Source organism: Hyperolius riggenbachi, chromosome 5 (assembly GCF_040937935.1).
Source record: "Hyperolius riggenbachi isolate aHypRig1 chromosome 5, aHypRig1.pri, whole genome shotgun sequence".
Classification (NCBI taxonomy): Eukaryota; Metazoa; Chordata; class Amphibia; order Anura; family Hyperoliidae; genus Hyperolius; species Hyperolius riggenbachi.
The window spans coordinates 294,700,355-294,716,929 of record NC_090650.1 but is presented as its reverse complement, the minus strand read 5'-3'; the positions used below and the strand labels follow the sequence as shown (position 1 = coordinate 294,716,929).

Here is a 16,575-nt window from a genome sequence, read left to right as displayed (position 1 = left end):
ACACCACCTATTCCGGTCTTTAAAGCATCCTATTCTCACAGACAATGAATGCTTGCCGACTTCATTCTAAAAGTGTTAATCATGGCGATCCTCTGATTCAATTTGAGTCATTCACCCAGAGCAATCATACAGTTTACGATGAATCTGCCTGGTTAACTAAGTGCTTGCTGCAGAAGTGTGACTTCATTCACATTGTTAGAACCAGGTCAGCAACAGCAGCTTGTATAATCCCTCAGTATTGCCCAATTGTAAATAATAAAAAGCTGTTGGCATGCCATGGTATTTCACACAACAAAAATAAGGAAGTCCATGATTTACATCTTTTTTTAATGAACAGCTTGTGTGCTACTAACTACAGACTGATATTTAAATTCAATCTAAGCAGTAGACTTAAGTGAGATTTGCATAATAAAGCACACATTATATTTCCAGGATGCTCTTTTTATACCATTTATGCAGATATGCCTCCCCACACCTCGTTGTAGGCTGGTATATCACCCTTCTTTCCCCGTGCATCTTACTGATGGGCCATTAAATTGGAACTGATAAGCTGTGACACTAGATTTTCCAGTTCATTTTAATTCATCAAATTACATGAATCTTTATTTACTATAGAAAAATGATAGTTTCCCAAATCATTTAAAAAAGGAAAAGGTATTTCTTTCTTTCTAGTATATCATATTGGGATATTGGAATTATATTTATTCAAAATGCACAAGACCACCAAGATTAATTTTAAATATGTTTTACATTTCCAACAAGTCAACTACTAATAATAATATAAGTCAAAGTAATTAAACAAACTATGTACAGCACTCTCAAAAAAATACAGTTAATATTGCTCAGCTACTGTTTGGTTCCACTCCTTCTCCCCAGCAGTTATCCCTGCATCCTTACAAAATCACTTGAAAGCTTTTGTTAAACCTTTGTAGCTTCCATGTTGGCGATCTTACTATTTCTCATACTGCTAAGTTTGGACAATAACCAGCCACATTGGGATCCTTGCCTGACCCCAGGAAAATGACAAGAAAGAAAATTTCAACATAGAGATACTAGTGGGATTTATAAGCTCCAGCACTGAAACAGGCAGTAGACATGGGTGTGACTTACTGAAACTGAGGTTTTTTTAAGAAGTCCACTGGTAGAAAATGGCCTCTGGCCTTTTACATTCAAAATAAAAAAAGAAAAAAAACTGTTAACAGTGCCAATATTCACATAACTTATAGATAGATGTTTAAGTCTTTCACCCATCACCTTGATGTGCATTTCCATTCCTGGGCCTGTGTTAATGTCAATTTTCAAGGAAAAATTATGTCTTACTAAACAAAACAATTATATTTCCTACTCACTTTGAAATCAATACTTTCCCATCTATGTGATCTGAGAGATAATGGCCCTTACTCTATTCACTTTTCCCCCTAAGTTTTGTCCAAGATGATATTTTCACAACTTATCAATAAAATGTATTTAAAGCCAACAGCAAGCAAGAAAGTACTGTGATTAATTTAATTAGTATTTTTTTCCAACTTGTTGGTACTTTTTCAATTGAAGTTGCAGAGTGTTCAGAAGTTATTTTAAACAGAAGATTAAAAATGATCTCCGAGGAGAAAACCTAGGAGAAAATGTGAATTGAATATGGGCCAATGACCCTTATTCAATTCATTTTTTCTCTTCCACATTTTCTCCTAAGTGATATTTTTATACTTCATTAATAAAATGCCGTCAATCACCATCAAGCAAGAAAAATTCTGAATAATTTTGACAGTACATTTTCACCTACTTTTTGGAACTTTTTCAATTTGAGTGCAGAAAAGTTATTTTAAAGAGAAGAGGAAAATTCTCTCCTAGGAGTAAATTTTGGAGAAAAAGTGAATTGAATACAGTCCTGTGTGAGAGACAGATACCTTGGCTGATGGACCCTAAGATAATTGAGTATCTTTGAGGAACAATAAACTCTGCCTGAGAGAAAGTGCTTTCCTTGTTTATCTTTGCTAACACAGTAAAGGGTATAGAAACACCTTCTGGCAGTCCATTTAAACTAAGAGGCATACTAACTAACTAAGGCAGAAAAAGCATACTTTAGTGATGTTTCAAAGTGGATAATGAGGAAAAATGTATAAAAAAGAACAGAAAAATCTGATACAACTCGGGGGATAATTTTTTTTAATGAATTCTTTAATACCTTTGATGTCATGTTTAGTCTTTGCATGTTACAATCTCAGCAAAAGTAACTGTAGTTATCTCCGCCCACCTTGAGTCACACTCTGTTCTCATACACATAAACTCTTATGCCTGTGATCATGGATGAGCAGCTGACCTTCACTGACGTTTTTAGTGTTAGTAGCTCATAAATGCTAAATATCCTTGCATGTTATAGAGATAAAAATAATTTCTTACATAAAATATAATTTAAATAATTATACTAGTAAACAAAATCAGTAAAATAACATTTAGAAGATATACAAAATATAAGTTGTTTTTGCTTTGTTTGATTTTTTTTTTCTTACAATTTTCAGGTTTCAGAATACTAGTTATGGTATGTGGCCTTACATAAACCTAGTGCAGTCCTCTTTTCCAATTGGCATTGCACATCAGTAACAAGTGAAAGAGATAACCGATATGTGTGCAAGAAATTACCATATTATTGGCAGTTTTGAGGCAGACTTCCCTAGCATCCACTGCCATGATTTCTCTGTTTTTAGTAGATCAGATAGTTGCATATCTGTGGTCAGTTTCAGATAAGCTGCTAACTGTGCACTGCTTTTTATATAACAAGAGGACCTCATCATCACTGCAAAGGAATAGTTAAACCGCATAAAAAATGTAATTTACTGGGCAGCTTTTAGGAGGCAATAAAACAATCATTTCAACATTTAGATGGCTCTTTGAAGTTTGGATGCTTCCTAGCTTCCTCTTTGATGGGTCATTGTTAATGCCAATGAAAAGGTTAAAGAAAAACAAATGCTAAAATTGGTATGATACTCACCATAGCTGGGGAAAACTGAAAGACCACATAAGACATTAGCACAAATATCAAAATAAATAAACATGCCAATTATCAACATAAGTTACAGTAAATCTGTCCACCACCAGGGTAATGGGCCTGGTAAATTGCTCTGGGTGCTTCAATGATAAACATTGTGTTTATTTTGCAGCATGGAGCTCTGCACAAAACAAATGTCATATCTATGACATTATTATCGATCTAGAGATCTATACTATAAAATATGCAAGAGGCTTTCAGCATTGTGGTTCCTATTATTCAAATATTACCAGTCATATAGGAGTACAAATTGCAGTAGAAGCTGCACTAAACCAATCCTGAGCACAGACAATAACAATAAATTAGGCCCATCAATAAACGTTAAGATGTTACTCATTTGAATAGGTTGTACATCCTCGCTGCTGCTATTTTGTGAGGCCCATTTTCTATATCCGCTGCACTAAAATACAACAATAGGCACCATAAACATTATTTTATAATCTTTTGTTATGTAAGCAGCTAATTATTAAACAAAACTAAGCTTTAGTATCCTAAAATCTGGGTATCTTCTGAATTTTCTGGTCAGATATACAGTACATTTGTTCTTGGAGCAAAGCCTTGACATTTCTCTGATAAAGCAAAGGCTTCTGGGAGTTTGCAACTCCCTTATACAATGGGCAATCTTAGCCATGGCAAATAGTCTGTTTTCTTCGGACACGTTGTTTAATTAAAAAATAATCAAACATCAGAATAAAATGCTAAAGAAGTATTGTTCCGCTTGAACCCTGAAATGACTGCACATCAAACCTCCATTATTATCTAAGTAAACTAAAGAAATACTCTACCCAAGTGATAAAGTAAATTACTGTTTCTGAGGGGAAAAAATGTGATTGTCAAGGGATCAAATACTTTTGATCTACATAACTACCATACATCCCATAAGAGACTAATGATAAGTAATGACACACAGAGGGATTAAAGCATTGCCTAGGCACACTATTCTTTGCACTGGAGAGGTTTCAATGACTCAGTGAATTAGTACAATGTATATTCAAGCAAACACTAAGAGATAAAAGACTGCTTTTAATGTATAAGCTTTTACTTTGATTTACAGCTATTTACTTTGTCGTATTGGTCAACCTAATTTACATGGTCAGCACCCTGAAAAAAAATATATCAAGAATACACAAACAACACAAAAACAAAATAGATAATTCCAATCGTGCAAATTTTGCTTGTCTGTATAAAGCACTTCTTGACACAGTCATGTCCAGAAATCCAAAAATATACATTACTGAGACTGAAGCCATTCGTTTCTTAAGGCTATACAAACACTAAAGAAAGCATTGCAAGAACACGTATTCAGGATTTTTGTTTCTTCTCTTTTGTGATTCCTCACATTGACTGCGTAGTCCAAGTATTTGTCTCAGAGTAACAACGAAAAAAGTCAATGATCCCAACAATAAATTCCGATATTGACTTTACAATCACAGGTACAAATTGCTTGGGTCGATAATTTCATTTATCCTAAAGATCACTGTCGTCTAAAACTAATTAGAGGCGCAGTTTCCCAAGGAAATGTCAATATCATAGTAAATATTTTACCTAGAAGATAATTCATTCTTCTACTGAGACAATCTGAAAGGGATGTTGGAGATAATATCTTGTTCCACCACATTAAAGGCAATGTGGACAGCCAAATCCTTTCTGTTCCCCTTCAAATTCCTTATAATGGAAAAACTAAAAAGCCAGAGAAGGTTGAATATTTCCAGCCTCCCATGAGGTTGCCCCTATCCAGTCTTAGGTGCACCTTATCAGCTCTTTCCATGTGCAGAAGGACCCCGTTACTGGCTGCTTCCCTAGTAACATCCTGATCTCCAGCAAAGGCAGAAATCACTGCGTAGTTGTTTTGCATTAGACTTACCTGTATAACAGAGAAAAAACTAGCATCACTTATACAAATATGACATATGGTTATAAAGACAGGCCCACTTTATAAAATCCCTCTAATAGCCTATTTAATTTAATCACCCATTGGACTCTAAGCTTATCAAATGGCATTTTCAATATCTATCATGCATATCCCACCCACGTCCCTCCCTGTGATCATATTCCATGCATAAGGAACCAATTTCAACCATCCTATATCAAGATGGTGTGATTTAGTCATTACCAGTTACTGTCTGGAAATGACCATTATAAATAATTGAGAACAATGTGGTACGGCCAGTAACCCATAGCAACCATTAGCATCCATCTGCTATTGTGATAAGCTGGATGTAGATGGAATCTGCTTATTATGGCTTACTGAATGTTGTAGGATAGCGTTGCTTTTAGTACTGCTCAAAAAACAAGTATGTATTTGGAGCATTCCATTCACATGCATTTTGTGTAATGCTGTAACCTATAGTAACCAGCCAGCATCCATTTTCATTGCTTTCACTCAACTAAACTGGGAATTAAATTGGATTGGTTGCTATGGGTAAACAAGCTTTGCATATCATCTTTGCTTCACAAATAGGTTTAATAGGTGAGGTGAACCTAATATCACTATATACAGATGAAGAATAATTTTACCCACCTGTATAGTCTGTCTGTTGTACACTTTGACCACATGAAAGCTGAAGCTGTAGATTCCTTTTCTGGGTGCTATAAACGCACTGGAGGCAAGGTCAAAATGGTTTCCAATATTTACTAACACCTAAAAAAGGTTAAGCCACACTTGATCAATCACAGTCAGAGAAGACAACATGTTTTAAATTAGCAACATAGTAACACCTTGTGACATCTTCATAAATCTCTTTAGCTTTATGAAGGCTATTCATATAACATTTGATAGAGCTTATCTATCTGCTTTACAATAAGTCACCTAATCCTATCACATACGCTTTCAAATAACCTGCATGGCCAAAGAAATATGTCTCCCCTGTAGTATATTATATTAATGGATTTTCTAAAGTGGCTGCTAAAATAACAGTATAAAACTGGGGCATTATAAGTAACACTGTCAAGACAAAGAATACAATCTACTTTTACACTGCATCAATATGCACATAAATACTCTAGTCTATAACTCTGTAGAGACAAGTTTATAGCCCACCAGCAGGGCTATCCCCCTCCCCCCCATATCTATACTGTTTGAACTTGACATCTGCTGTCTTACAAGAATATATATATATATATATATATATATATATATATATATATATATATATATATATATATATATATATATATAATTTCACGTTAATTTTTAGTGTGTTAATGTGAGATATTAGCAGTGTGACAGCTATTTTCATAGGCAAGATGGCATCATTATGTTACTTATCACATGTGACTTAATGAAAAATGTGTTGCACAAATGAATATGGTGCCTAAGATTAGGTGCTTAGAAGTATTTTCCTTGGTACAGTCTACAAACAGATGTCTCCCTCAAACTCCACATCTTGACATAATCTAGTCTTTTGTCTGCAAACACAAATTTGCTTCAAGGATCTACCTATATCTGAAAGGAGCTAATATTATCTGTATTGATGTTTTATATACATACTGTTATAATTCAATCAAAATAGTCTGACTGTACTACTCAGCAAAAGCACTGGATACAAGTAGTGTGAGAAATAATTGTGATATATTAGAGAGTCTAGCATCTTTAAGTGATATTTTAATGAGACAGCTAGCAGAGTGTACCTTTGGTTTTAAAAGGGTGTGTGTCTGGGTAAAATAGACAGTAATTAGTGATAATATTCATGGAATATACTGCATACAAAAGTTCATATATGTTTCATTTACAGTAATTCTACTTTTAAGTATTAATACGTTACTTATTAAAAGTATACACATACACATAAAGCCTTAAGAAAAATAAAATGTGGTTCACAGATGTTATCCCATTTGGAAATGTTAGGATGGATATATTTTCTGCTGGCACATGGTATATAGTGGAAACATTAGGTACAGTATTTGCAATGTGTTTCCGGTTTTACTTATATTAACTCGATTCAAAATCTGTGAAAATTCCAAAACAAAACACAGGTAGCAGAAACATTAGCAAGTGTCACTTGATTTTATTTTGCCTAATGATGCAAATGGCCAGCCCTGCACTGTGCTCATGTTGACTAAGTACCTCCTCCCCAATTAACAATATTCAAAAAAAATGTAATGGTGGTCAGTGTCATTTTTACACATCTCTAAGCAATTATGATGATCTGCCATAAGGAACAATTAGGGAAGGGAAGACACAATTCAGTTTGAAATATTATCAAAGCCAAAGGTGAATCATCGTGTTGTCAAGTAAATGGTGTCATACATATCCTGTTATCTTCCTCCGCACTCAGTTACATGCTCTGCACAGTACGTGTCATTCTGGGTCTCTACTCTGTCCAGTTTCTATCGATGTGAATCTGATTGCTGACACCGTGACACGTCCTGTGCGAGTTTATTACAAGCAGCTCATTTAGCAGCGTTGATCTTTATGAGTCACACTTTTAATTCAGGACTGACAGTTTATGATAACGGCAAACGTATGGTGATTTACATCACATCTACTCTGTGAAATAACTTTTTAAACCCCGTAGTAGTATTTAACATCATTATAACTACCTGATCGAAATAGATAGTCATGGTGCGATTGCTCATCTCAGAGGGCTCATGGTTGGTGTTCCTAATAGCCGAAAAGGCCACTTTGGCACTTCCAGAGCGCACTGAAATGCCCAAGGACGACGTAATTGCTCCATCTGAAGACGGGTTAGAATCACAGACCACCAGGCACTTTCCTTCCAGCACGATAGGTTCCGTGTCATTCTGAGCACTCACTGCAGGTGGCGCCAGCAGCATCAGCACCACGGACAGCAGCAGTTTAGCAACTCTTAGGAAGCTTTGCTCCCACTTCAAAGGTTTCAGCTCTGCTCCAGCTCTTCTCTCTCCTGCGGCATTCCCCCATAGACTCATCCTGCTACAGCAATCGGTATCCAATTAGCTGGCAGCCTCTGACTCCAGCAGACGCACTTGCTCTCTGCCTGGATCGCTGGTGCTTGCGAGGACCACTGTCTTCAGGGCGGATGCGTTCACTTTGCCTGTTGTGCTGCACCTTTGAATTAAAATGACAATGAGGGAAGCATCACAACAAACTTCGTATGCCTTATCTGATTTAACACTGTCTGTCATCCCTGATACATACTTGCGAAAATAACTGTATTGCAATAGATGTTATGCATTGGTAGGTTAGGCTTCTGTACGGCTATGCTAAAAAAAAGTGATCTTAAAGCATTTCTAATCCCTGGATTACACTGGTAAACTCTCTAGGTGCCATTATCTATCTCCGTACACAGTCCTTTCCACTCTATATACCTGGCTGTATCTAATAGCAGGGGCTATGAGAAAGACTATAAAATCTCCCTGACATTCCTCTAACCGATAAACTTTTCAACACATCACACTTCTGACCTGTTGTAAAGGCCACTTACAGCAGTTTTTAGTCGCTGTTAGAGCAGTAAGGAAAATCAATATTTCTAAATGTTCACTGTCAAAAACTAAGACAGATCAATTCTGCAGCGAGATAGAGATTTCTGAAAGTGAATGCTGGACTCTCAGCCTTATGCGAGCTCACTAAAAAAATGATAAGTGGTATCTTTGGTTTTATGGTTCAGACTAAAAATATTGGTAAAAGAAAAACAAACACACAAAAAGAAATTCTCTGAGCTATGTAAAGGGAAAAAAGAAATGGTTACCTGGAACGTCCATTGTGTTGCAATACAAATCAGACTGGCTTCTTCGTTGCCTATGAAGTTGTATTGCTTAGACACAACGAGCAGGGGTTGTGCTGGCAAACACACAGGAAAACAGGAGTCGCCTCATTCTCGCCCGCCCATTGCTAATAGTCTCTATCTCCCTCCTCTCCCCTCTCTCTCTCCCTCTTCCTGTCTCTATCTGCTATCCTTGCCTTGTCTCTTTCTCCCTCCCTTAACTTACTTTACGTATCTGTCATTTCCTCTCCTGCTCTTTGCTTTTTCCCTTGCAGGAGTTCATGGCTTTTTTGCTGTCTTGCACATATTATCCCCGCACTCCCATAGACACTTATCATCATCTGTAAAGTGATCAGCAGAGCCTGTGGGGGTATCCCCTCGGAGACTGCAGAGGGATTTAAGGATTTTCATATAAGCTTAGAGCCTTGTGGCACACACTGTGCCAGGAACGGATCAATAGTCATTTCAAAGTTAAAAGCCATAACTAATGTTTGTGTTAACCACGAGCAATGATTAACTATATTTAATCCCTTTTTACATAGCTTTTTACCAATCATTAGAAATGCTTTCATGTAAAAACCCCTATGCCAGTGTCAACCAGTATAATTTTTGTCATCAATTAATTTGGCAAAGAATAGCACAGGCTGGAGTCCACATATGAAACTGTTATCTCCTAAACACAATGCTTCATTGTTCGTTTTGGCAAACAACTTATTTATCAAGACTATTGAACCGTCTGTTACATCCCAATTAGATGGAGAAAAAGGGTGCACGAGCAGTACATTGATGGTTTAGTGGGGACATCTAGTGGTCAAAAGAAGAATGTGAGCCTTTTCAGACTTCCCTGCGTTCGTTTGTTTCAGTGGGAACAAAGGCTTTTATAATCCTTAATTAAGTCTTGTCCCCGGTGCCAGCAGAGACTGTATAGCTTGAATGCTGCCATAATGATGTATGTAGCAGTCAGGCCTATCATCAGTTATAGCTGTCCGTATGTACCAGTGAACGCAGCAAGGGGTATTATTGCCCTGCACTGGTATGTGATAGCATGTAATGTCGTTAACATGAAACTATCAATGTTGACAAACACCAAATCTGCAGGTTTAATGTATGTGGCATTTCCAAATACATGTTTATACTTCAAGCCCGCATGATTCTAGAAACAGGCTGAAGAGTGGCACAGTAGTGATACAATGCAGAATGCAGCAAATTATTCAGGATAGCCCTTCAGGGCTTCATTTTTTCAGGATAGCCATTCAGGGCAGGACGGTGGTGTAGTGATTAAAACTCTCTCCTTGGAGCACTGGGTCCCTGGTTTGATTCCAGCCATGGCGCTATTTGCACAGAGTTTGCATGTGATCCCTGTGTCTGTGTGGGTTTCCTCCAGACACTCTGGTTTCCTCACACATCCCCAAATAACATACAGATAAGTTAATTGGCTTCCCCCTAAACGTGGCCCTAGACTACGATACATACACTACATGATACATACATAGACAACATATGACTAGGGATTCGATTGTGAGCTCCTATGAGGGACAGTTAAGTAACAAGACAATATACTCTGTACAGCACTGCGGAAGATGTGGGCGCTATATAAATAATAATAATAGCTACTTTAATGTTAGTTTTCTGGGTTTCAGTATCAGAAACACTTCCCATATCTATATATTGCTGTATATTGGTATGTATCCCGTCCTCTCAACGATGCTTAGCCTAGGCTGTTTAGCTATAAGGAATTCTTCTCCCAGAACCCTCTGGGAGACCAGGCATCATTTTCACTGACTTTGGAATTCTCAGAAACAAACATTCTGCAGAGCTGCACCTGACAGTACTAAAGATGGCTGCCACCTCTGATAAATTTCAGAAAGTAAATCAGGAAGAGGAAATATTTTGCAATGGACAAACAATTACTAAATAATTTATAAATAAATATTGTAAAAAAAAAATAGTAGTATTAATTTTATTCATTACTTTTTAAAATACGCCTGCTACAAACCTATGAAATTCAGAAATAATCAGCGTTTATCCGCAGAAAAAGCTGTAACTTCAAGCAAGCCAACCAATCAGCAGATCCAGAGATACAGGCTGGCGCTGCAGACGTTTTTGAATTGTCTTGGGTCCGCCCCTTTCCACCTCCCAAGCCTCCTTGTTGGTCCTTAGTGCTGTTTGTGATTTCACTGACCAATAGGGAAGTTCTGGAGGTTGTGTCAATACCAGAGATACAGGCTGCTGAAATTTGGCAAAGTACTGGGTGGTGTGAAATTCTCTATTCACAGAAGATGCATAAACTATATCTGTGTCATTTTTCATACTGTGATCACTTTCCATTAACTGAGTTTATGCTAAGTTTGCTTCGATTTCTTTGACTTTTGTTGTAATTCTTGCTGTCATCTGTATGCCAGTGTGAGAATCTCAGCTGTTTACAGTGAGGCTCTTATTCATTTGATGGGGTCCACAGCCCTATACACAGTGGAGCAATGACAGCTTCATGGTAGTGTAGAATGACATGCAACTTATAGTTCATAAAGTACACATACACCGAAATGTACTATGACATCCCTACCCTTTTATGTATGTAGAGCTGCAAAGCTTGCAGGTGAACTGTGTGTAAAGGACTACTACAGAAAAAAATAAGTAGTTAAAATCTGACAGAACTGACAGGTTTTGGGCTAGTCCATCTCCTCATGGGGATTCTCAGGGTTTTCTTTGTTTTCAAAAGCATTCCCTAAGCCTTGCTGCCAAAATAGTGTGCAAGTGAGTAGAGAGGCTGGCTGGTATCTTACTATTTGGATAGTTAGACTTAGCAATTGCCATTCAGGGAATGCTTTAAAAACAAACAAAACCCTGAGAATCCCCCATGAAGAGATGGACTAGTCCAAAACCTGTCAGTTCTATCAGATTTTACCTGTTTACCTGTTTCACTGTAGTGGTCCTTAAACAGTCTGTCACCTAAATACAGTTATGCCTACTACTGGGTCTTGTGACAAATGATGTCACTTCCTGCAGGAATGGAACTCCATACTGCTCAGTCAGAGTGTTTGGAAGAAACGCTACTATACTCAGCATAGCATTTTTGTCTAAAATATAGTCTCCCCAGTTGTCACACTAAAAACATCTCATAGCCCACCTCCCTATATACAAGTGCTTGTGGTTACAGCATAAAAGCACACAGAAAAATGTAAGAGGCCAATGAACAGGCGAAGGACACGTTTCACCCCCACCAATGGGATTGTAGAATTGTAAAGCGTTGCTAATCATGACAGGTTCGCTTTTTATGTGTCACCCTACTTTTATGAAGACACAATCCCCACAGGACAATTAGAGAGCACCTGAAGTGACATTTGACATGATGAGATTGAATGTGCAAGTTCAACCCTATTAAGAATTAGCTTTTGTTCCTCTGTTTTTTTTTCCTCACTGTAAAGATTAACAATCAGGGCTCTAAATCACAGTTTCTACACAATCGGAATGCAGTAAGACTGTAGCATAACTCTCACTGATAAGTATGTACAAGTTGTAAATCTCACTGTAAGAAACACACATTAGAGCAGTGGTATGACAAGAAATTCCCAGGCTCCCAGCAAAACCCCAGCTAGTCACTAATATTCAGTTGCCTAGTGTCCCTTTACCCCCTCCCATTCCAGCTAGAGTTAGATAACATTGGTGTGTTGCAGATAGCAGAATAGCTCAAGAAGCAGAATACTTTACATGCACCTTCCAAATAATGCACCTTCCAATGCTGAGTCAAATCCGCTCATCTCTCCTCACAGCAAAACACATTGTGCAGCTGCATAGTTGTGCATGGTTCTCATCCCAGGTTTTCTGCATCAGGGGTGCTGATTTTGTGGCCCCCCAAGTGGCACATAGTTTGGGGGCCGCTCTCCCCTGCTTAGGGAGCAGCGTGCAATGCATACAGGGCACTGCACAGGGAGGAACACTGCTAACTAACTCAATCAGGGGAACTGATGTGTCCATGATCCATCGCTGAAGCTCACCGCTCTCCTTAGCCAGCCGCTTAACATCCTGTCACCATGGTGGCCGACATTATGAGAGGCGCCAGCCAAAACCATGGTGATAGGATGCTACGTGGCTGAGGAGAGCAGTGAGCTTCAGTGATGGATCATGTGTCATCAGTTCTCCTGATTGAGTCCCTTAGCAGTGTCCCTCCCTGTGCAGTACCCTGGCCTGAATGCATTGGATCAAAAACATGTGAGTTACACTACTGCAACTCAGAACAGAAGTGGACCGCAGAACATCTCTGCTGGCACAGGGCAGCCCTGCATGGGAGGCCTGAGGCCCCTGCAGAGGGTGAGGCTCCAAGCCATCACATGGGTTACTTGTACCCTCGTGGTCGGCCCTATTCTGCACGTCACATGCTCTGTATAGAGATGGGCCGAACGCTTCGCCGGCGAACGGTTCCAGGCGAACTTTGGTGGTTCGCGTTCGCCTGTACCAGGCAAACTTTTGCGGAAGTTCGATTCGCCCCATAATGCACTATGAGGGTCAACTGTGACCCTCTGCATCACAGTCAGCAGGCACATTGTAGCCATTCAGTCTACACTAAGCCCTGGAGCCCCCCCCCCCCTTATATAGGGCAGGCTTGCCGGCCATTACACTCACTCGTGTGCCTGCTAGAGACAGACTAGGGACAGCTGCTAATGACTTGTTCTCCTAGGGAAAGATTAGTTAGGCTCTTGGTCTTGGCTTGCTCCTGGCTGATTGTTATTGCTAAAATAGCACCCCTCAACAGCTCTTTTGAGAGCTAATGTTTTCCAGATGTGTTTTTTTTGTGTGTTGCTCACTGACATTATACAGCCCTATCTGTTGCAGCTGGACCTTGGTAATTGTTATTACTGTGCCAGTCAGGCCCTGCCTAACTATCTATACTGGGACACCTACCTATGCCTACCTAACTACTGGGGCACCTACTTACCTATACGGGGACATCTACCTACCTACTTATACTAGGGGACCTACCTATGCCTACCTACCTATACTGGGTCTCCTACCTATGCCTAGCTAACTACTTGGTCTCTACCTATGTCTAGCTAACTACTAAGACATCTACCTATGCCTACCTACCTATACTGGGACTCCTACCTATGCCTACCTACCTATACTGGGTCTCCTACCTATGCCTAGCTAACTACTGTGACACCTACCTATGCCTACCTACCTATACTCGGTCTCCTACATATGCCTAGCTAACTACTGAGGCACCTACCTATGCCTACCTACCTATACTGGGACTCCTACCTATGCCTAGCTAACCACTGAGGCACCTACCTATGCCTACCTACCTATACTGGGACTCCTACCTATGCCTACCTACCTATACTGGGACTCCTACCTATGCCTACCTACATACAAGAAGATAATAAGGTCGTTGCTTCATTGTGGACAGACCAAATTTGATCAGCTGGACAGTCACTGTTGTTCTATCATTGAGATACCACAGCCCGGCGACCATATGGGCTGGAAAACTGCCACGGCCTGCACTCTGGCCATGTTGCGCATCAGTCCAGCACTGCCGTCACTAAGCAAACAGCTGTTTGCAGTGCATTACACAGTGAGTTTGGTGTGTCAGTGCGAAGCAGAACTCTAATTACACTCCCTGATTGATGTATACACATGCAAGAGGTTTTAAAGCACTTTAGGCCTGCAATTTAGCATTCAATGCGATTTCTGCCCTTAAAACGCTGCTTTGCGTCACATCCAGATTTTTCCCTGGGACTTTGGGCATGTATCCCACTCCTCCATGCCCCCCTCCAGGTGTTAGACCCCTTGAAACATCTTTTCCATCACTTTTGTGGCCAGCATAATTTTTTCTATTTTTTAGGGATGGGACGAATCCACAATTTCTTCGAATCCGGATCCGAATCTAAAAAGGTTCTCGAATATCTCGAACCTTTCGAATCCCGAATCTAACGAATCCTGCACATAAAAATTGTGCGATCCGTGGTATAGTTTCCCGCAGTATAGGTACCCAGGCATAGGTAGCGAGGTAAAGGTGCCTTCAGTATAGCTAGCTAGGTATGGGTGCCTTCAATATTGGTAGCTTTCAGTATAGGTAGCAAGGTATAGGGGCCTGCAGTATAGGTAGCAAGGTATATGGGCCTTCAGTATAGGTAGCAGGGTATATGGGCCTTCAGTATAGGTAGCAGGGTATATGGGCCTTCAGTATAGGTGTCAGGGAATATGAGCCTTCAGTATAGGTAGCAGGGTATATGTGCCTTCAGTATAGGTAGCAGGGTATATGTGCCTTCAGTATAGGTAGGTAGCTAGGTATAGGGGCCTTCAGTATAGGTAGTAAGGTACATGTGCCTTCAGTGTAGGTAGGTAGGTAGGTAAAGGGACCTTCAGTATAGGTAGCAGGGTATAGGGCCTTAAGTATAGGTAGGTAGGTAGGTATAGGGGCCTTTAGGTAGGTAGGTAGGTAAAGGGACCTTCAGTATAGGTAGCAGGGTATAGGGCCTTAAGTATAGGTAGGTATGTAGGTAGGCAGGTATAGGCAGGTATAGGTGTCTTTAGGTAGGTAGGTACGTATAGGGGGCCTGTAGGTAGGTAGGTATTGAGGCCTGTAGGTAGGTATAGTGGCCTGTAGGTAGGTAGGTAGGTATAGGGGCCTTTAGTTAGGTAGGTAGGTAGGTATAGGGGCCTTTAGGTAGGTAGGTAGGTACGTATAGGGGGCCTTTAGGTAGGTATAGGGGCCTTTAGGTAGGTGGGTATAGCGGCCTGTAGGTAGGTATAGCGGCCTGTAGGTAGGTAGGTAAGGATAGTGGCCGGTAGGTAGGTAGGTATAGTGGCCTATAGGTAGGTATAGTTGCCTGTAGGTAGGTATAGGTGCCTTTAGGTAGGTAGGTATAGGTGCCTTTAGGTAGGTAGGTATGTATAGGAGGCCTGTAGGTAGGTGGGTAGGTAGGTATTGAGGCCTGTAGGTAGGTATAGTGGCCTGTAGGTAGGTAGGTAGGTATAGGGGCCTTTAGGTAGGTAGGTAGGTAGGTAGGTATAGGGGCCTTTAGGTAGGTAGGTAGGTATAGGGGCCTTTAGGTAAGTAGGTATAGGGGCCTTTAGGTAGGTATAGGGGCCTGTAGGTAGGTATAGGGGCCTGTAGGTAGGTAGGCATAGCGGCCTGTAGGTAGGTAGGTATAGCGGCCTGTAGGTAGGTAGGGATAGTGGTAGGTAGGTAGATAGGTAGGTAGGTAGGTAGGTCGGTAGGTAGGTAGAAATCCCTCGCCCTCCCGCCAACCCCCCCACGGCCCCCTCCGTCCCCCATGCCTCCTCCGCTCACCCCTGCAAGAATCTACTCACCTTTCCCGTGGAGCGCAGAGCGGCAGACCTCTTCGTTACTTCTTTGTTCCCTCTAGTGGCCGGACCGGCTCTTACTGATGATGTCATTGTAAGAGCCGGTCACTAGGGGGAACCAGGAAGTCGGCGAGAGGTCTGCCGCTCTGCGCTCCGCGATAGGTGAGTGGATGGAGACTATGCGGGCAGGGGGGCGAGCGGAGGAGGCGCGGGGGGTCGAAGGAGGACGAATGCGAGCGGCGGATGCGCGGCGATGCGGCGTCGGGATTCGGCGGATTCGTATAGTGGAAAATGGCGTCGGGATTCGAATCCACGAATCTCGAATATTTCCTAATATTCGAGGGATTCGTGGATTCGCAGGATTCGTCGTCCCACCCCTACTATTTTTCAAAGTTCGCATCCCCATTGAAATCTATTGCGGTTCGCAAACTTTTCCGCAAACCGAACCTTCCGCGAAGGTTCGCGAATGAATCTGTATGCAGCTGTGGGGCTGCACAATGAGCTGTGCTGTGAAAAGAGGAGAGCTGATGTGGCCTTCACTAG

General features: G+C 40.7%; 1 protein-coding gene across 1 annotated transcript; it reads right to left on the bottom strand.

Annotated features, from left to right (window-relative positions):
• Positions 1 to 2,141: 2,141 nt before the first annotated feature.
• On the bottom strand, positions 2,142 to 8,871 carry CBLN2 (cerebellin 2 precursor). The gene is made up of 4 exons (XM_068234678.1): positions 8,713 to 8,871; positions 7,586 to 8,072; positions 5,565 to 5,684; positions 2,142 to 4,907 (listed from the first exon to the last, which is right to left on the bottom strand). Exons 2-4 carry the CDS (start codon positions 7,931 to 7,933, stop codon positions 4,710 to 4,712), a joined length of 666 nt encoding a protein of 221 aa, XP_068090779.1. The 5' UTR covers positions 7,934 to 8,072; positions 8,713 to 8,871; the 3' UTR covers positions 2,142 to 4,709.
• Between the last annotated feature and the right edge of the window lie 7,704 nt (positions 8,872 to 16,575).